Genomic DNA, 19,059 nt, shown 5'->3' with positions numbered 1-19,059 from the left:
CAGGCCCTGCATTCACAAGGAGCAGAGTTTGGCACCTGCCAGGTAGCAAAGGACTCTGGTAAATTCTGCTGTTTGCTGGGCGAGAGGAAATAATAATAATAATAATAATAATAATAATAATAATAATAATAATAAAAAATAATAGTCCTCTTGAACTGACCTGCTTTGACCTCAGACTGACACTTCCCAAGCCCTGCAGCTCACCCTGAGCACCTCAGCCTTTAACCAAATGAGTGGCTTTTAGATGAAGTATTTCCAGATATGGCTAATGTGGTTTTGAAGTCCAGTCCCACTTTTCTATTCCTTGTCATCTGAAGCTTTTCGTTTCAATAATTTAAAATTCAGCTACTTATGATACCAGAGACATAATCATCACTTCTGTGTGAGCTGACTCTTCTGATGCTCATTGCTCAGAGCTTATCCTGCTCTAAACACAAGTCCAGCATTCACTGCAATAAAATATTTATTTATAATATATCTGCAATAAAATATTTTTACTGCAATAAAATATTTATATTTATAATATATCCGTGGATCCCAAAGCCACACGGAGGTTTTTGCACCAGCACACTCTCAAAATCATACTTTAGGTTTATTTTTCTGCTTTGCCCCAGAAATTCCTGCAGTCTGCAGTGATGCAGCCCCCAAGCAGTCCCTTGGGAAAGCATCCATGCTTGACATGATTCAGTTATTAATCCTGTCCCAATTAACACATCTGTTAGTCTGGGACAGTGACACAGTAATGCCTGGGGCAATGACTTGATCGTGGTGACTGGCAGCTTAAATGCAGAAAATTTGCCATTGTGTGGGCTATTGTTAGAATAAATCATTGGAAGTGAGCAAAAAAAAAAATTAAATTCCAGAGTGCCTGGAGAGGGGGTTGTGTGGCAGACACTGCTGTGACAACACCATGATGGAGATTTTGATGAAGATTTTTGAATTGACTTTTAAGATTTTTGATTAAAGAATTTATGAAAAAAAAACTAATGGTAAAAAAAAGAAAAAAGGGCAGGATAGTGGCTCTAGAAGGAGATTACTTGGTCCTCCTCCTGTCAGGTGTTTTCCTCTGATCAAAAGGGTGCAGTGGAGTGAATTCAGGGGATGTGGCTCTAGAAGGGAGAGGGGAGAGGTTTTGTGTGGGCTGGGAAAGAGCAGAAAGTGAAGGGGCAGGGTGAGCTGGTGGGCTGGGAGCAGCAGGAAGGGCTGGGTGGGTGCGGGTGGTGCTGCTGAGGCTGCAGTCCCAGCTGAGGGGCTCACTGTGTGCTCTGTGTTGGTTTGCTGTGTCCAGGTGTGCCACCCCAGCCCATGACAAACGGATCTGCACAGACCCAGGTGAGTCCTCCCCTGCCCCAGAGAGGCTGCAAGGGCTGGAGTGAGCAGGAGGGATCAGGGGCTGTCCCTGCCTCCCTCTGGCCAGCTGAGCCTGCATGCTCAGGTCCCCAGGGCTCATTCAGCTCTGCTTTACTGCTGCCTGCTTTCAATCGCTGCCTGCTTTAATTGCTGCCTGCTTTTAATTACTGCCCACTACAGCTTTCACTCAGGGGTTGAACCAGGCCGGTTTCAGCCCCATTTGATGCCAGGGAGAGAGGGGCAGATGCAGTGTCCCAGTTCTGCTGGGGCTGGGGGCTCTGTGGGATCCCAGGGGCTCCCCTGTGTGCAGGGACCCCTCAGCAGCAGCACCCCCTCCCTGCAGGCTCCACTCCATCCCTGGGGGTTGTTGTGTCTGTCTGACTCTGCCTGGCACACACCACACTGACATTTTCCTTTCCTCCAGCTGAACGGGGGATCCACATCTTCATCTCACAGCGACCTGCAGAGCCCTGGCAAGGAATCCGAGGTAAAACCCCCAAACAAACACCTCCTGTCCCCTCCACAGCCTGCTGAGGTGCAGCCCTGCCCCACGGTGCTGTGCAGTGAGGAGGTTTCAGTTTATCTCCCAGGCTTGGGAGATCATTGTACCCACCCAACAACCAAAACCCAGGGTTTCCTCTCATTCCTTGCACTGGGGGGGTTCACTGGCAGCTCCTTGGGCAGTGATTCCTGCTTGGATAGTTTGGGAGGTGAAGGGATGTCTGCAGGGTTTGGGATCTGAGGTGTAATTACACTGATGAGCTACAGCAAGGCTGGGAACCCATAAGGAACAGAACTGTGAGGCTCAAGAGCTGCTGGCAGGACAAAAGCCAGAATTTGCTTTATGTAATATTTTTAATTTATAATTTTTTTTGTTTGTTTGTTTGGAGCACAGTGAATTTATCAGAGTGTTTAAAGGAGGGGAGGAGTTGGTTTTGGTGGCAGGCTGGGCTGAAGGGGTTTCTGTGGTGTGGCTTAGCACTGGAAAGGGGCAAAACTTGTTGGGCAAGGTGAAGTGGCAACCAAAAGTCAACACAAGGCATAGATTGGCATTCTCAGGCGTTAATAATTCAGCAGTTTTTTTTCCTCCTAAAATAAGAAGTGAGGATTTGCAAAGCGCACAGAAATTTCTCTTTAGCACAAGGTTCTGCTGTAAATAGAGCAGAGTCTCCATGCTGTGCCCTGTGGGGTCTCTGCCATGCTGTGCCCTGCCCCGGGAGCCTTGGGAGCAGCAATGTGCCAGCCCCAGGTGTGCTCAGGTGGCCTCTCTGAGCAGCCAGAGCCTCTCGGGCAGCAGCTGTGCCAAGCGCCTGCAATCTGCCCCTTTCCCTGTGAGCCCTGAATAATGCATGTCCTGATGCAATGGTCTGCCCTGGGAGATGCAGGCTGTGCCCTGTGCTCTGGGGAGCCTTGTGTGCCCCCCTGAGCCACCCTTGGGCTGCTGCAGGGGCACTGCACCACCTGAGGGGCTGTGGGCACTGCAGTGCCATGGCAAATGCTGGGGGTTTGCAGTCTGGGGATGCCCTGAGGGGCCGTGGGCACTGTGGTGTGGCATGGGGTGATCCTGGGGGTTTGCAGCCTTGGGCACAGCCGGTGATCCTGGGGGTTTGCAGTCTGGGGATGCCTTGAGGGGCTGTGGGCACTGCAGTGCCATGGCATGGGGTGATCCTGGGGGTTTCCAGCCTTGGGATGCCCTGAGGGGCTGTGGGCACTGTGGCATGGGGCACAGCTGGGGGTTTTGCAGTCCTGGGGATGCCCTGAGGGGCTGTGGGCACTGCAGTGCTATGGCAAATCCTGGGGGTTTGCAGCCTTGGGGATGTCCTGAGGGGCTGTGGGCACTGCAGTGCCATGGCAAATGCTGGGGGTTTGCAGCCTTGGGGATGTCCTGAGGGGCTGTGGGCACTGCAGTGCTGTGGCATGGGGTGATCCTGGGGGTTTGCAGTCTGGGGATGCCCTTAGGGGCCGTGGGCACTGTGGCATGGGGCACAGCTGGTGATCCTGGGGCTTTGCAGCCTTGGGGATGCCCCTAGGGGCTGTGGGCACTGTGGCATGGGGCACAGTTGGTGATCCTGGGGGCTTTGCAGCCTCGGGCACAGCTGGTGATCCTGGGGCTTTGCAGCCTCTCTGTGATGCCCCGAGGGGCCGTGGGCACTGTGGCATGGGGCACAGCTGGTGATCCTGGGGCTTTGCAGCCTCAGGGGTGCCACGAGGGGCTGTGGGCACTGCAGTGCCATGGCATGGGGTGATCCTGGGGCTTTGCAGCCTTGGGGATGCCCTGAGGGGCTGTGGGCACTGCAGTGCCATGGCAAATGCTGGGGGTTTGCAGTCTGGGGATGCCCTGAGGGGCCGTGGGCACTGTGGCATGGGGCACAGCTGGTGATCCTGGGGGTTTGCAGTCTGGGGATGCCCCAAGGGGCCGTGGGCACTGCAGTGCCTGGCAGTGCTGGCAGCTCTGTCCCTCCCAGGACGGTGACACGGACAAGAAGGACCCGTTTGAGGAGAGTGGGCTGAGCCTGAGCCCCACGGCGGCCGAGGCCAAGGAGAAGGTGAGGGCCAAGCGTGTGAAGAAGCGAGCGCCGCAGATGGACTGGAACAAGAAACGGGAGATTTTCAGCAATTTCTGAGCCCTGCTGGCCGCTCCCTCCCGCCCAGCTCGGACCTTTCTGAGGTGCCTACGCCCTGTCCTTCGGTGTCCACGTGAGATGCTTTGTGCTCTGCTCTTCACTGGTTGCTTTTACAAAAGGCGTATTTTAAAGCCCTTTTTATTTTTATTTTTTATTATTATTGTTGTTGTTATTATTATTATTATTATTGTTACTCACCAGCGATTCTCATAAGAAAAATGTGACCAAAGCTCCTTTTCTTGCTTGCTCTGAGCCTGGCTCCGGCTGCCTGCCGTCCCTGTTCCTATGAGAAAGGACTGGAAGAATTTTAACTCTTCTTTCTTACCTGCAGCATTTAGGCTTCTGTTACTTCTTTTTTTTTTTTACTTTTTATGTGGGGTGTTTTGGCTTTGCTGGTGTCCCAGGCTGAGCCCTGTGGGATGCTCAGTGCCCCTGTGGAAGCATCTCATGGCTCATGGTGGGGGTGCCAGGAACCCTCTCCCCAGCTCCCCAGCATGGGAAAATGGACTGTGGCTGGAAATTGTTCGTTGGCTTTGCTGTTGAAGCAAAAATATTTGTTTTGTTGGGTTGTTTTTTTTGTTGTTGTTTTTTAATGAAGTCCCATGTGTTTCCAGTTAGTTTAGGAACCTCCCCCTCACCAGCAGCTCCTGCCCAGGCAGTAAAAGCCCATTTTTCACCCCAAGCAGCTCTGCAGAGGGGAGAGGGTGGAGTTTGAAAGCAAACCCCAGACCCTGAGAACACAGCTCTCCTCACCTGCAGCCGTGGATGTGCCAGGGGAAGGAGGAGCAGGGCCAGCCCTGCCCCACGGAGCACGAAGATGAGAAAACCACGAGATGCTACAAAACCCCTTTGGACAGGCCTGGCAGTGGGGCTGGCCCCACACCTGCTGCCAGGAGGGAGCCCAGGGATGCAGCTCCAACTGAGGCTCAGCCCTGGGCAGTGGGGCTGCTGCAGGTGCCCCTGGGCTGGCTTTGGTGTCCCCAGCCCGGCAGTGTCACCGTGTGGAGGACATACATCCTGCACAGGACATCCTCCAAAGGCCATCCTCCAAAGCCCTGGGGCTGCAGGTGGAGCAGGCTCTGCTGTGATGGAGTGGGCAGCGCCCCGGCCTCCTCCAAAGCCCACTCTGGGCATTCAGAGTGTACCTAAAGCACTACAGATCAGTCCTTTAAGCTCTTTATTGTTGCCTCTGGCGGTGTGGGTGAGGCTGACTCAGCTGAGCTGCAGCTGCCAGGGAGCAGAGCTGGGTTAGCAGGGCAGGGGCTGGGGCTGCCCCAGTGCCTGCCCTGCCCCAGCAGGACCCCAGCCCTGCTCTGGGAAGGGGCAGGGAGCACAGAGCCCCTTTTGCCAGCTGGGGGCAGGCAGCAGTGACCAGCAGCCCGTGGATGGGGGGTGAACGGAGCTGGGGCTGTACCCTGCCTCCCCCAGCCCCTCTGGGATGGAGCCCTTGGCTGGGCAGCGTGCTGTGGGTGTGGGAGCAGCTCTGCACGCATTTCCTAAGGAATCTCCAAATCGTGGAGCTAAAAGGTGCCTTATGCCATCCTCTGCTCTCCTCAGCACTGGGTGTTTGGCCGCCCTGGGCAGCAGCTGGTGCCTGTGGCCTTGTGCTGCTGGTAGGAGAGTGTGGAGAGCCTCAGGGGTGAAGGAGATGAGTTCTCTTTATGAAAGTTATCTTTTAGGATTGTCGGTGGGCTGAACAGGTTGAAAATAATGACTTTGGAGAGGAGCTGGTGCAGGTGTTTGGCTGTGGGTGACGAGACAGGACATGGGGGTGAGGGGGACGTGGAGAGGCTGCCTCCCCTCAGGGCTCTGCCATTAACAAGACACCTCTGCCCCATCCCACTTCAAGCTACCTGCTCTCCTTCTGGGCCCCCCAAAATACTGTTTTCTCTCTCTGGGTAATGTTTGGAAGGAGCCCTTCTTCCCCATGCTGTGCCCACATTGCCAAACCCCGGCAGCGCCCGGGCTGTGCAGGGCAGAGCAGCCCCAGGACACCCTGGTGCACAGCAGAGAGCACAGACCTGGTGTCAACGCCCCATTCCTCATCCCAGACTGCTGGTCGAGGTGGGGGGAAGGAAAAAAAAAAACCTTGTGTAGTGTTGAATGTAGATCAAAAGAAATCAGGTGTGCAAATCTGTGTTGGTAAGATTGCAAATCCTAATCTGTTAGTCCAAGGAAACTGCTCCTGGTTGAAGCATTACTGCATTCCTGACATCTTGTTGTAGCTCAGTAGTAATTATTCAGTTCCTGTACATTTAACTTGGAAAAGAAAAATCAATAAAGTCTAAGGCTGGCAGCAGCACTGCAAACCCGTATGTACACTGTAATGTCAGTAATAAACTTGGTTTGCCATGTACCCAGCACTTATCTGCTCCTTCCTCAGCTGCTCAGGGAGCCCAGAGCGGAACTGCAGCCCTCCAGCACATTGTAAACTTTGCTTCCTCTTCAGAGAGGAGCTGGAATTACGCCTTTGAAGCTCCACAATGAAGTCAGCACTGCCCTTTCTTTGAAGAACAAAACGCAGGGGTGGTGCTGTCCCTGCCAGCTCCGGGGACACAGCCCGGCTCCCGTGGCTCTGTAACCCTTGTGGCACACACAGAGTGGCACTGGCTCAGCTCCTGGCCCTGCTGTGCATCACCCACGCCCTGTGCTGCTGCCAGGACCCAGGGATTGCTCATCCAGGCAGGGATTCCTCTGCTCCTGCCTTGGGAAGGCTTCAGCTGCACCTTGGGATCACCAAGGCTGGAAACGATCTCCAGGATCATCAAGTCCAACCTGTGCCTCATCCCTACCTGTTCCCCATCCCCAGAGCTCTGAGTGCCACATCCAGGCCTTCCCTGGACCCCTCCAGGGATGGGAGCTCCACCACCTCCCTGGGCAGCCCCTTCCAGTGTTTAACAACCTTTCCCATGAAGGAATTCCTGCTGCTGTCCACCCTGGATGTCCCCTGGCCCAGCTCCTGTCCTGGTGGCAGCACAGCTGGTTCTGTGGCAGGGCAGGTTGCCATGGTTCAGCCCTGCTCAGGTCACCCACGTTCTCCTCCCCTCAGCCAGCGTCACACAAATGCCAGCAAACCTCGTGGGTGCAAAAAGCCCTCACCACCTTTATTGAACGAGTATTTACAAGCAGCAGCAGGTCCCTGAGGACAAAGCTTTTCTCTCCAGTGACTCAGAGTGGCACAGCTGGGCTGTGCTCAGCCATTCACCCAGGCTGGAGCCTGCAGCTCAGTCCCAGCAGGATTGCTGCCTCTCAAAGCCCCTTTTTCCTCTGCAGAGCTGAGCCATGGCCAGTGGCAGCAGGCTCCTGTGCCCTGCAGTCACACTGCCAGCCCTGTGCCAGGCCCAGCTTCAGCAGGGCCCAGCCCAAGCAGCTCTGTGGCTCTCCCAAGGCTGGATGAGCCCTCAGAGTCTCTTGGCAGCAGGGCAGATGTCTTGGTTGAGGCACTGGCTGCAGCGAGGGTTCACAGGCAGGCAGGTCTGCTGGCCAAAGCCCACCAGGAGCCAGTTTATCTCCTTCCAGAGGTCCCTGCAGTCAGGGGACAAACAGCACCGTTGCCATGCAGCTGCTTGGAAGGGGTGAGAACAGCCTGTGGTGTTAATGGGATCCCTTTCTTTCCCCTTCTGCCTGTCCCTCCTGGAGGCGAGTCCCAGCCCTGCCAGCCCTCCCAGGTCCCTGCTGGAACAGCCCTCCCAACCCTTCCTGGTCCTGCTGGGCTGGGGGGAGCAGTGCCTGTGCTCAGGCACGTGCCAGGCGTGGGGATGTCCCTCTGTGCCAGCTGGTGTTTGATACTGAACCACCAGTGAGGCCAGGATCCAGCCCTGGGCTGATGCTGCTGCTGTGGGCTCAGCAAGGAACAGCACCTGGCTTGGGTCATGGTAAACCTGGCAAGGCAAAAACCAGGGATCAGGAGCTGCACTGGTGGTCACTGACCCATCTGACAGCAACAGAGCCACCACACAGGTGAGAGATGCTGCTGCCATGGCTCTGGCAGAGGGGAAACACCTGCAGCTACTGCGACCCTGGAAGGAGGAAGGAGCCCAAATGCAGTCCCTGAAAGTGCCCCAAGCAGGGCTGTGTCAGCCATGGCTCCTGCAGCCAGCGGGGGCTCACCTGGGCAGCCACTCCTCCAGTGCCACCCGAGTCTGCTCGGGGCTCTTGGTCTCCTTCTGCACCCACTGGAGCCTGTTGGAGATCCTGTGCACGTGGGTGTCCACAGCTGGGGAGGGAGAGCCAGAGTTCAGGTGGGGCAGGCACAGCTGAATGGAGAGAGCAGAGCCCCAGTGCCCGTGCCAGCCCCCAGGCTGGCCCTGGGCAGCAGGAGCAGCCAGCTGGGACAGAGCACGGGGCAGGGGAGGCTCACTCCAAGAACAAACATTTTCTTCCCAGGCCTGGAGCCAAAAGCATTTGGGGTGGGTGTGTGTCTGTCTCTCCCCAGGCTCACAGAGGCCGAGCCAGCCTCTCCCAAGGCTCCCCAGCCCCATGGAGCAGGCACAGGCCTGGCCCCTGTTCCCTCTGCACGTTCTCATCCTCCCTGAGTTTCAGCTGAGTTACGCAAACTGTGATCTCTGCCCCTTCCTCTGCCCGCATGGAAAACACATTTCATAATACCCACCAGCAGAGAGGGCTTGGGAGGCTTACAGCAGTGTTTATAATGTGCTTTGAGCTCAAAAGCTCTGCATGCAAAGTGTATTATTGTTAGATCAGCAGTGATAAACCTGTCTCTGGGGCTAATTGGGCAAAACCCAGGAAATCGCTGTAAACAGGAAGACTGAGCCTTGCCTCCCAAATCAAACCCGAGCACACAATTATTTGGAAAGCACTTGGCTGGTTTGGCTGCCTCTGGACTTCCCTCCCCCACAGCAGGAGAACAACAGACCCCAAGGGCTGCTGGATGCAGGGCAGGGGCCACAGCCTGTCCAGCTGATGGTCACCAGAGGGGCTGCAGGATGCAGCTCCCGCCCACCCGCTGCTCCTGGCTTTCCCAGGGCTCTCCCATCCAGCAGCACATCCTTCTGGAACACTCATCTGTCCCCAGGACCTGCAGGTGATGGTCCAGCCCCATCTGGCACCAGCTCCCCAGGGCTGTGACTTCCCCTGGGAATGTCTGTTATCAGATTTGGGGAGAAACAGCAGCTGCTCACATCCTACAGCTCCCTGAGTGAGTGCTGGGGGTCACATCACTCCCCTACCCAGATACTGAACCAAAGGGATCTTACCAGGCTGCTGGGGCTGCACTGCTGCCCCTCTGCCTGGGAATGGGCTGGGATTTAGGAGAGGGATGGCAAAAGCACAGTGCAGGTTACCTATCCCAGCCACGCTGTCCCAGGCAATGTGCATGGCCAGATGGGCCATTTTGGGCCCAACTCCTGGCAGCTGCACCAGCTCCTCCACCGTGCTCGGGATGTCCCCCCCATACTTCTGCTTCAGGATGGCTGTGGTCTGCTTGATGTACTTCACCTTGTTCTGCAAAACCAAGGGGAAAGGCACACAGTGCAAGCTGCCCTCCAACACAGGGAAAACAGACACACAGCCCAGGAGAGCAACCATTCCTGAGCGTGTGTTACAGGTGAGGCCACACATGGGAGCTGTGGAGGAGACAGAGCCTCGACTTCTACACGAAATCAAAATGCTGAGAGCTGGGAGCTCCAACCTCCTGCACACTCCAGGCCCTGCAGCCAACAATCCCATCCTGCTGGCAATACAAAGCACCAAAACTGGTGTAAAATCCAGCTTCTAGCCTGACTCCAGTGGAGAGAGGAGGGCACAGGGGTTCCTCTGTGTCCATGTGGCAATCCTGCACTCACCTGTCACTACAGGACATGAAACAACATGGTGCAGACACACTGCTCTTTCCAAGGCAAAAAGAGACTTCTTAATTTTTGACTCTAACATTTATAGACTTCTAAAAGTGACAGTGGATTGAAGGGTGACAGTGCCACCTCCCCAATGACACTGGACAAACCAACAACCCACCAAATTTCTCTTCTTCCATTAAAATTACCAAACAGTAAGTTATTTACATAAAATGCGTAAGAAAGTTCGCTACAAGAATATAACCATCAAAAAGCTTAGAAAACCTTAAAAGATGAGAGCAACACTGACCCTCCAGAAGCCCACGGGGTAGATGATCTGGCCCAGGCTCTCCTCGTCCATCTGCAGCACGCTGTCCACGGTGAGGCCGCGCCGGCGCAGGCGCAGCATGGCAGCGCTCGTCACCTGGTCCTTGGTCTGGCTGGACAGCATCAGGGCCAGCAGCACCTGGTAGCGCATCACCTGGGGACACAGGGGACACTGACACAGCCCGGGGGCATCCCCCAGCTCTGCACCGCCCTCAGGGCGGGGTGTGCTCCCACCCTTCAGCCCTATGCAGCTCCAAGAGGCTGCAACAGGAATAATCCATAACCAACAGGAATAATCCATAACCAACAGGAATAATCCACAACCTTCTGATTCCACCACACAATAAAGGGAGAAAAGAAACACCTTCAAGCTCAGCTGTCAGTTCCTGTGAGAGGGCAGGGAGCAGCTCTGTCTGCTGGGATCTCTCTCCAAAGATGCCAGTGCTGAGCCACAAAGGGCTGGACAAAGCTTTCCCTGAGGATGGCATTCCCAGGAGAGCCACAGGATGCACAGGCACAAACACCCAATGATTTTTCATGCAATGTCTGCTCTAAGCAGCTTTTGAAAATCCCAATCCTTTCCCACCAGGCTTCAGTAGGAACTGGGTGTCTGGCTCCAGTGAGCTCCTTGGGGAACCAAATGTGAACAACTGGGATGACAGAGAATGGGAGGAGGACAAATCCCAGGGATTCCTCTGCTGCTGCCACACAGGGTTTAGCCAGGCCATCACCTCCTATTTCCCAATTCTTTCTTCCCAGATGTGATTCCATCCCACCAGAGTGACGAGGATGATGCAACTAACCCAAAATGACCTGGGCTAACATGGGACACAATCCTCCCTCCAGCTCTCCTGCAAAGTTTACAAAACCAGGTGCACCAGGAAAAATCCCTGTGTGTGTGTGGAAGCAGGATAATGTCAGGGTACAAAGAAATGGTGTGAGGAGCTGAGGGTTACAACATCCACTTTTTCTTGGAAGCAACAATGCAGCTTCCCCAGGGAAGAGAAGCTATTTCCATGTGGTCCCACAGCTGCCAGCCCACATGGCTGAGAGCGTGTGATGCTCCCTGGCTCCGGGGTCACAGCTCATCCTTCTCCCCAGGGAGCAGCAAGGACAGCATTCCCTGTGCCAAGGCTGTCCAGCTGTGTCCTCCAGAGCCCTCCCTCAGAGCCCAGCTCGTCCCACTGCTCCTCTGGATGATCCCCACATTCCCACTCCAGAGGCTCCTGCTGCTCCAAGTCCGTGGGGTTGGATTAGTCAGTCTCCAAAGTCACTTCCAACCCTATCAATTCTGGGGTTCTGTGATCCCCACATTTCTACTCCAGTGGCTCCCACCGCTCCTCCCAAGCCTGCCCCACACATTCCTCTGCATTCCACAGCCACCTTGCTGGATACTTTCCCTGGACTCCTACAGAGATTTTTAGGGAAAAAAGGAACATGGCTTCACGCCCTGCCAGCCTGCTCCATAAAGCAGCACTGCCCCTCACATTCATCACATCCCCTGGAACCAATCCCAGCCCAGAGTCCTGATCCAGTTTCTGTCCTGGAAACATCCCAAGTGGGACAGATCCATGAGGATCTGACACCATCCAGGAGGATGAGGGAGGCTGTGTTCTCCTGTGCCTGCTGGAACTGGTAGGAGGATGCTGTTACCCGTGGATGGTGTTACCTGTGGATGCCATTCCCTGTGGGAATGCTGTTACCCAAGGATGGTGTTACCCGTGGATGGTGTTACCCTGGATGGTGTTCCCTGTGGATGGTGTTACCCATGGGAATGCTGTTCCCCGTGGGAATGCTGTTACCCATGGATGCTGTTACCCATGGATGCTGTTCCCCGTGGGAATGCTGTTACCCATGGATGCCGTTACCCATGGATGCCGTTCCCTGTGGGAATGCTGTTCCCCGTGGGAATGCTGTTACCCATGGATGCTGTTACCCATGGATGCTGTTCCCCGTGGGAATGCTGTTTCCCATGGATGCTGTTCCCTGTGGGAATGCTGTTCCCCGTGGGAATGCTGCTCCCCGTGGGAATGCCGTTACCTCTGGAGGCGCGCTGGTGTCGTAGCACCTGTGCACTCCCATCTCATCCACGGGAGCATCCCTGCCGCTCCTCATCTGGCGGATGCGCTGCAGCTGCTCCCGCCAGCGCGGCGGCTCCCAGCGCGCCCGGGGCTCGGCCCCATCGCCCTGCCCTGCTTCATAGGCAATGGCCACGCTCTTCCTCCTCCTGCTCTGCCTCGGCACCACGGGCGTGCCCTGGAGCTGGCTCCCTGCACGGGATGGCAGAGAGATTCCAGGCTTCAGGAAAGCTGCCTTCACAGAGCTCGATGACAGCCCCATGTGCCACCAACTGCCCAGGGGACCCTGAGCAGGGCGAGTTCCCTGCCCTGAGTCCCAACCCAAACACTGAACATCCCCCGGCCCTGAGCAGAGCCAGCAGGGGCGAGCGGAAGGACACTGCGAGACAAGTGGCAACAGGTGACAGCAGTGGGGTCACATGTCACACCAGGGGGACAGGGGTCCCAAATACAGGTGAGGCTGCTGGAGGTGCATCCCCAGCCCAGGACAGCCACATCCCTCGCTCCGAGGGGGACGTGACAAGGACACCCAGGCCCTGTCCCCAGCCATGCCGGGGCCTGGTGCAGCGCCAGCCGCTCCCCGTGCCCAGTACAGCCCCGATCTCCCCTTCCTGTACCAGCGACTGCCCCTCTCCTGCACTCTCCGTGTCCTCAATCCCTTCTTCCCGTACCCCAGGAAGCCGTGATCCCTCCTTCACACTCTCCATTCCCTGTCCGTACACCCCATCCCCTATCCATACCCTATCCCCTGCCCGTACCTCCATCCCCTATCCCATATCCCATCCCCTATCCCGTATTCCATCCCCAGTCCCGTACCCCATCCCCTGCCCATCCCCTGCCCGTACCCCATCCCCTGTCCGGTACCCTATTCCCTGTCCCGTACCCCATCCCCTGCCCGTACCTCCATCCCCTATCCCGTATCCCATCCCCTGCCTGTACCCCATCCTCTGCCCGTACCCCATCCCCTGCCCGTACCCCATCCCCTGCCCGTACCTCCATCCCCTATCCCGTACCCCATCCCCTGCCCGTACCCCATTCCCTGTCCCGTACCCCATCCCCTGCCCATACCCCCGCCGCCCCGGGCCGAGCGCAGCCGCCGCAGGCCGGGCCGGGCCGCGCTCATGGCGGCCCCGGGAACTACCGGGCCCGGGGCGCACCGGGGCCGCCGGAACGGGCGGGGCGAGCGCGGGGCGGGGCCGGCACCGGGCACCGGGCCCCGAGCGGAGCGGGCCGGGGGCGGCGGGACCGGGCCGGGCCGGGCCGGGCTCGGGGTGAGTGACCGGGGACCCGGCACCGGGAGGGGACCGCGCTTTGGGGCCGCGCTGTGAGCCCGCTGTGTCCCTGCTCTGTGTCCGGGGGCCGGGCTGTGACCCCCGGTGTGTTCGGGACTGGAGTGTGACCCCGTTGTGTTTGTTGGGGGTCTGGGATGTGACCCCCGTTGTGTTCGTTGGGGTCTGGGATGTGACCCCCACTGTGTTTGTTGGGGTCTATGGTGTGACCCCCGTTGTGTTTGTTGGGGTCTATGGTGTGACCCCCGTTGTGTTTGTTGGGGTCTCGGGTGTGACCCCGTTGTGTTTGTTGGGGTCTGGGCTGTGACTCCCATTGTGTTCGGGGTCTGGGATGTCCCCCCCGTTGTGTGTCCCTAAGCGTTTATGGCATATCCCAGCTTGGGGTGGGATGTGGCATATCCCGGCTTGGGGTGGGATGTGGCATGTCCAGGCTTGTTCGGGGGTCGCAGGGGACAATGTGCCATCGCCCGGGGTGGGTTGGGGTTGTTGGGGTCCCCAGGGCGGTGCACTCCGAGTGTCTCTGGGGACAGAGGGCTGGGGGCTGAGTGTGTCCCTGGGGATGGTGGGCTGGGGTCCATGGTGTGTCCCCTGGTGGCACTGGGCCGGGGTCCGTGACATGTCCCCTGGTGACACTGGGCTGGGGTCCCTGCCATGTCCCCTGGTGACACTGGGCTGGGGTCCCTGCCATGTCCCCTGGTGGCACTGGGCCGGGGTCCATGCCATGTCCCCTGGTGACACTGGGCAGGAGCCCGTGCCATGTCCCCTGGTGGCACTGGGCTGGGGTCTGTGCCATGTCCCCCAGGATGCAGGGACAGGCTGTGTGGTGCATCCCCAGAGCAGCAGGCATTGCTGTGCCAGGCTGTGGGATGTCCATGGGGCTCTGGGTTTGTGCAGGCTCCTGTGTCCATGGCAAGGGTCCCCAAGGGACAGTGGGTCGGGCAGGGGGAGGCAGTTTCTGCAGTTGTTGTTGTAATGCCATCCCTGTTCTTGCCCCATCTTTCCCTTGCCGTGGCAGCACTTGGATGTTCCAGCACTCGGATTTGTGAGTCCTTCCTCACTTCCACATCAACAGCCCAGCACGGCGTGCTTGGCCTTTGCTTTGGGAACAAGTGTCCAGCTCACGCCCTCCAAAAAGTGTGTGCACGTGGACATGCTGCAGCAATCAGCCTGTGTGCTGGGCTGGGCATTCAGGGCTCCCAGGAAGGGTATCCCAAAGGCCCCGTGTTCCATGGGGCATGCAGGTGCTGAAGGCAGGAGCAGCACAAGCTCCTTGTGTTTCCCCAGTGTTGGGCTTCTCCCACGTTTGAAAAGACTCAAGGCACCCAAGCTCTTTGGAAAAGCCTTGGTGTGATGCTGTTATTGGGGTTTTCCTGAAATATCCCCCTTGGACCTCCCTTACCAGAGCCCTGTTCTGTGTTTGCAGGGCCTCAGCGCTGGGCAGCCATGGCAAAGCCTCAGAGCAAGGATTCCGGGCTGAAGGAGAAGTTCAGGAACCTCCTGGGGCTGGGAACATCCCGGGGAAGCTCCAAGTCTTCGGAGGGCAAGCAGACAGAGTTCATCATCACTGCAGAAATACTCAAGGTGTGAGAACTGGGTGGAGTGGAGGTGGGGGTAGAGCCTGGGGTGCCTCAGCTGAGGGGATCCTTGCTCCTTTCTTGGTTTTTTTTGGCACTCAGTTCCTCTCCATCATTCCCTCTCCTGATCTCTCAACTCATTCTCTAGTGAACTGGATGTAGAACTCACCTGCTTTGCAGCTCCAACATTTGAGTTATTCACTCTTTGAATACTTTGGGGATATTTGTTGTGTTGGGTTACAGGCTATTTCCCTGTCCTCTCGATTTTTTATAGTCTGAGCTTGATGAAGTTTCTGTGGTAGCAGTTTCCACGAGCTGGGAGCTGTTTCTGTTTTATGAAAACCTTACAGTTCTGTGGAAATGAAAAATAAAATAATTGATTCCAGTAATTGGTACCACAAGTCTGTAAGCAGAATAGTTGGCACACAAGGAGGAAAATGCAAGAAAAAGGGAGAAGGAGACCAGAATTCCTTCTCCCCTTGGAGAAATGGATAAGTGTTTCTGGTAAGATAAACTGTTAGCTTATTTCTCCATTTCTTTCCAGGAACTGAGCATAGAGTGTGGATTGAGTAACAGGATACGAGCAATCAGTCAAATTTGTGAAGTGGCAAAAACCAAAAAAATTGAAGAGGTGAGTTCCAAAGTGTTCAGTGAGTATTGGAGGGATGGAAATGTAAGCAGCAGCTCTCAAACTATCGTAAGGGACTCCTGTTTCTAGAAAGCTTTTTAGAATGGGTGATCTCTGGCCACTTTGTGCTGTAAAAGGGAATTAGTCTGCCCAACCTTCCAGCTCTGCAGCAGAGGGGATGGAGCTGCTGGACCATCTGGAAGGAGAATGCTGGGGATATTCAGGACAGCTCATGGGAGATGATGTTTAGAGAGGTTTCCTTATCTCCTATGCTTATTAATAAACATCCCCCAATTGGTTTTGAACTCATCTTGTCGCTGGGTGGAGGCTTCTGCACAAATATTCCCACTCGCAGTGAGTGTGGAATGAGGAGCTGCAGTTCCTGGGGCATGGGGCTGGATTTGGGGTCTCCTGGGGCTGGTCTGAGTGTGTGACCAGGTGGATGAGTGTCCCTCAGAGCCGAGAACCCCGCACATGGACGCCCTGGATCCTAGTCCCGAATTGCCATCATTCATTGATTGTGACCTGCTGGCTGGAGCTCCTGGAGGAGCTGAGCTCCCCTGCCTCACGCTTTCGCCGCGGTTTTGTGTTTGTCCTGCCCCCAGCACGCCGTGGAGGCCGTGTGGAAGGTGGTGGCTGACATGCTGCAGCCGGAGCGTCCCGCCGAGGCCAGGCACGCCGTGCTCCACCTGCTCAAGGCCATCGTCCAGGGACAGGTGACAGCAGCCCCACGGGGCAGGGGACACTGACCTAAACGGGGCTTTGTGCAGGGGGAAATGGGAGAAGCACCAGGGAGCTCTTCTCTGCAAAGGTTCATATTTGTAATTTTGGTTGTGTCTCATAAATGAGAAAAGGAAGCGTTTTAGTTTTAAGTTTTGGTTTGACCTCGTAGCAAAACTTTTCGTACAACTCATAGAAAGCTGTTCTGGTTTGGGGTAACGCTCTTGAGAAAGAGGAAATTCTTTGGGTTAAGTTCAGCATAATTCAGCAGATTTTATGTGGTCTTTGCCCAGACCTTCTAGCCCCAGTTTGCAGCTGGTTTTGATGTGTCAGGTATGCAAGGGGTTCTGTGTGAGGCACTTCTAGCCTGGCCAAGTTCAGCACACAAGGAATTCTTCAGATTTCCCAACGTGTTGCACAAACATGGGGCTGAATCAGCCCAAAGTTGTCATTCTCAGTGTTCTGAGAAAGCAGGGGTCGGTGCTTATGAAGGGAGTAGGCATTGATTCAACAAAAAGCTAATATAAAGCAGGAAGATTACTGAGGTATACCTTGCTAATGACCAGCCCTTAACCCCCTTCCTTTTTTCGTTTCAAGGGTGAGAGGCTGGGGATCCTCAGAGCCCACTTTTTCAAGGTTATTAAGGATTATCCCTCCAATGAAGACTTGCACGAGCGGCTGGAAGTGTTCAAGGCTCTGACGGAGAACGGGCGCTACATCACCTACTTGGAGGAGGAGCTGGGTGAGCACTGTCCCAGCCCCTCTTCAGTCTGGGGGCAAGAAATCCCGGCAGAGACACCCAGTGATAACAGGAAAAGTAGTGGTGTCATTCCTGAGTAGAAGGTAACGGGGTTTGTTCCCTTTTTTAGCTGATTTTGTGCTACAGTGGATGGATGTTGGGCTGACTTCTGAGTTCCTCCTGGTTCTGGTGAACCTGGTGAAATTCAATAGCTGCTACCTGGAAGACTACGTAGCTGACATGGTCCAGTAAGTTCGGTTTTTAACTCCTACCTGCTTATTCCTGGCAAATTACAGAGAGAGAAAGTTACAGATCAATACACAGACAACTGGGATATTTTTGTCCCCATCTGGATCTGTTTCTTCCTAGGTGATTTCTGACAAATATTTGATTTTCAGTTCTTGTGGTGTTCAGGTCTGTTTTAGTTTAACTAAATGTGCTTCTCCCATTCCCATTCCGTGGGGTGGGCCTGTTTGCATTGCTCAGTCTCACAAGGGTCTGTGCTGTTGCATTACCTGAGCTGCATTTAAGTCTCCCTTTGACTTTATAAAAGAGACTGCAGAGCTCAGTGTCCCTTGGGCTGTCACCAGCATTGCCCCAGGAAGGGCAGTGAGGAGTTAAATAGCATGGCAATTAACCTGACTGCTCTGGCTCTTTGTAATTTGCCTAAAATCATGTGGAGCAAACAATTCTAATTAAATGTTCTTTCTTAACAGCAAGATCTGCCTCTTGTGCATTCAGACTTCATCATCTATGGACATAGAGGTCAGTGATCTGAGTTTCTTTTAGTACTGCAGAACTCTTTGAAGTTCTTTGTAACTTTTACAAACAAAGTCAGATCATCAGACTCTGGGTTTATTCTCATCTTTCAAGAGAGCTGATGCAGTATTGTGCTATTTGTAATCCAATAAATCTCATACACCAGTAATTTATTCCAAAGCAAACAGAGCATTAATTTGATAAATGAATCGACAATGCTTTTTAAAAAGAAAAAACCCCAAAATATCTTCATCCATTTTGACTTCCAGAAGATTTCCTGGGTGTGCCAGGTGAGGATTTGACCTGGTTGATTCACAGGGAAGTGTACAACCATTTTGTCTTTCCCTTTCCCAAAGATTTCCTTGCAAGTCCTGGATGCAGTTGTCTGTTACAACTGCCTGCCCTCGGAGAACCTGCCCGTGTTCATCATCACCCTGTGCCGCACCATCAACGTGAAGGAGCTCTGTGAGCCCTGCTGGAAGGTCAGAAACCCCGCTTGCTTTCATGAATTCACCCCTGGATGAAGTGTCAGACTTACCTGGGCACATCTGCCACCACTTTCAGCTTGGTTTTAAGAGTAATTAAAATTAAAATGTGTTGAAGTACCGAGGGATCGGCTTCTCATTAGTGCCGCTCATGTCATGCCCATGGGATTCTGCCCTGGTTTCAGCTGCTGTGGCAGCTCCTGTCCTGCCCTGGGAAAGGCAGGACACATTTCCTCAGAAGCATGGCCATTGAAATGCATGTTTAGGTGCTGAGTGTTTAACAGCTGGGCATTGAGGTGTTCTCTCTGCATTTCAGCTCATGCGCAACCTGCTGGGCACTCACCTGGGCCACAGTGCCATCTACAACATGTGCAGGATCATGGAAGACAGGTAAGGGAGAGCATCCAGCCACTCCAAGGAGCTCACTAAGGGCCCAGTGAGACAGATGGGGGGTCACCAACCTCAGCAGGACAAGCTGAAGGTTCTGGTGCCTAGAAATAATTTCCCTTTCTAGTTATGCTGCTGAAGTGCTCATTTAGGGCATTTCTGAATTTAATTTCCCTCTGTTTAAAGTTGTGGTGAATGATTTGCTGCTTTTCATGTTTGTCCATTGCTGTGCAAGGCCCTGATGTGTAACAGCTGGGAATTCCTGTTGGGACAGTGCATATTCCTATTGACTTTGTATGCTGCAATA

General features: G+C 54.9%; 3 protein-coding genes across 9 annotated transcripts in view; 2 read left to right on the top strand and 1 right to left on the bottom strand.

Annotated features, from left to right (window-relative positions):
• Nucleotides 1-6,330, top strand: part of NHERF2 (NHERF family PDZ scaffold protein 2) — a 35,599-nt gene extending 29,269 nt beyond the window's left edge. For both annotated transcript variants that reach the window (XM_071444850.1, XM_071444851.1), the window contains exons 5-7: nt 1,289-1,332; nt 1,775-1,837; nt 3,816-6,330. In XM_071444850.1, coding sequence (XP_071300951.1) covers nt 1,289-1,332; nt 1,775-1,837; nt 3,816-3,974 — 266 coding nt within the window. In that variant the 3' untranslated portion in view covers nt 3,975-6,330. The remainder of the gene's footprint in view (nt 1-1,288; nt 1,333-1,774; nt 1,838-3,815) is intronic.
• Nucleotides 6,331-7,225: 895 nt separating this feature from the next.
• NTHL1 (nth like DNA glycosylase 1) lies at nt 7,226-13,372 on the bottom strand. The gene is made up of 6 exons (XM_071444852.1): nt 13,240-13,372; nt 12,134-12,363; nt 10,077-10,247; nt 9,278-9,437; nt 8,085-8,190; nt 7,226-7,499 (listed from the first exon to the last, which is right to left on the bottom strand). The coding sequence occupies exons 1-6, from the start codon at nt 13,292-13,294 to the stop codon at nt 7,376-7,378; spliced, it is 846 nt and encodes a 281-aa protein (XP_071300953.1). The 5' UTR covers nt 13,295-13,372; the 3' UTR covers nt 7,226-7,375.
• TSC2 (TSC complex subunit 2) overlaps nt 13,356-19,059 on the top strand; it is a 33,823-nt gene continuing 28,119 nt past the window's right edge. For all 6 annotated transcript variants that reach the window (XM_071444848.1, XM_071444847.1, XM_071444846.1 and 3 more), the window contains exons 1-9: nt 13,356-13,442; nt 14,884-15,041; nt 15,579-15,665; nt 16,268-16,378; nt 16,980-17,124; nt 17,252-17,369; nt 17,838-17,886; nt 18,237-18,362; nt 18,682-18,755. In XM_071444848.1, coding sequence (XP_071300949.1) covers nt 14,904-15,041; nt 15,579-15,665; nt 16,268-16,378; nt 16,980-17,124; nt 17,252-17,369; nt 17,838-17,886; nt 18,237-18,362; nt 18,682-18,755 — 848 coding nt within the window. In that variant the 5' untranslated portion in view covers nt 13,356-13,442; nt 14,884-14,903. The remainder of the gene's footprint in view (nt 13,443-14,883; nt 15,042-15,578; nt 15,666-16,267; nt 16,379-16,979; nt 17,125-17,251; nt 17,370-17,837; nt 17,887-18,236; nt 18,363-18,681; nt 18,756-19,059) is intronic.

Source organism: Agelaius tricolor, unplaced genomic scaffold (genome assembly GCF_023055355.1).
Source record: "Agelaius tricolor isolate 1412-34295 unplaced genomic scaffold, bAgeTri1.0.p SCAF_19, whole genome shotgun sequence".
Lineage (NCBI taxonomy): Eukaryota > Metazoa > Chordata > Aves > Passeriformes > Icteridae > Agelaius > Agelaius tricolor.
This window is presented reverse-complemented; position numbering and strand designations above follow the sequence as displayed.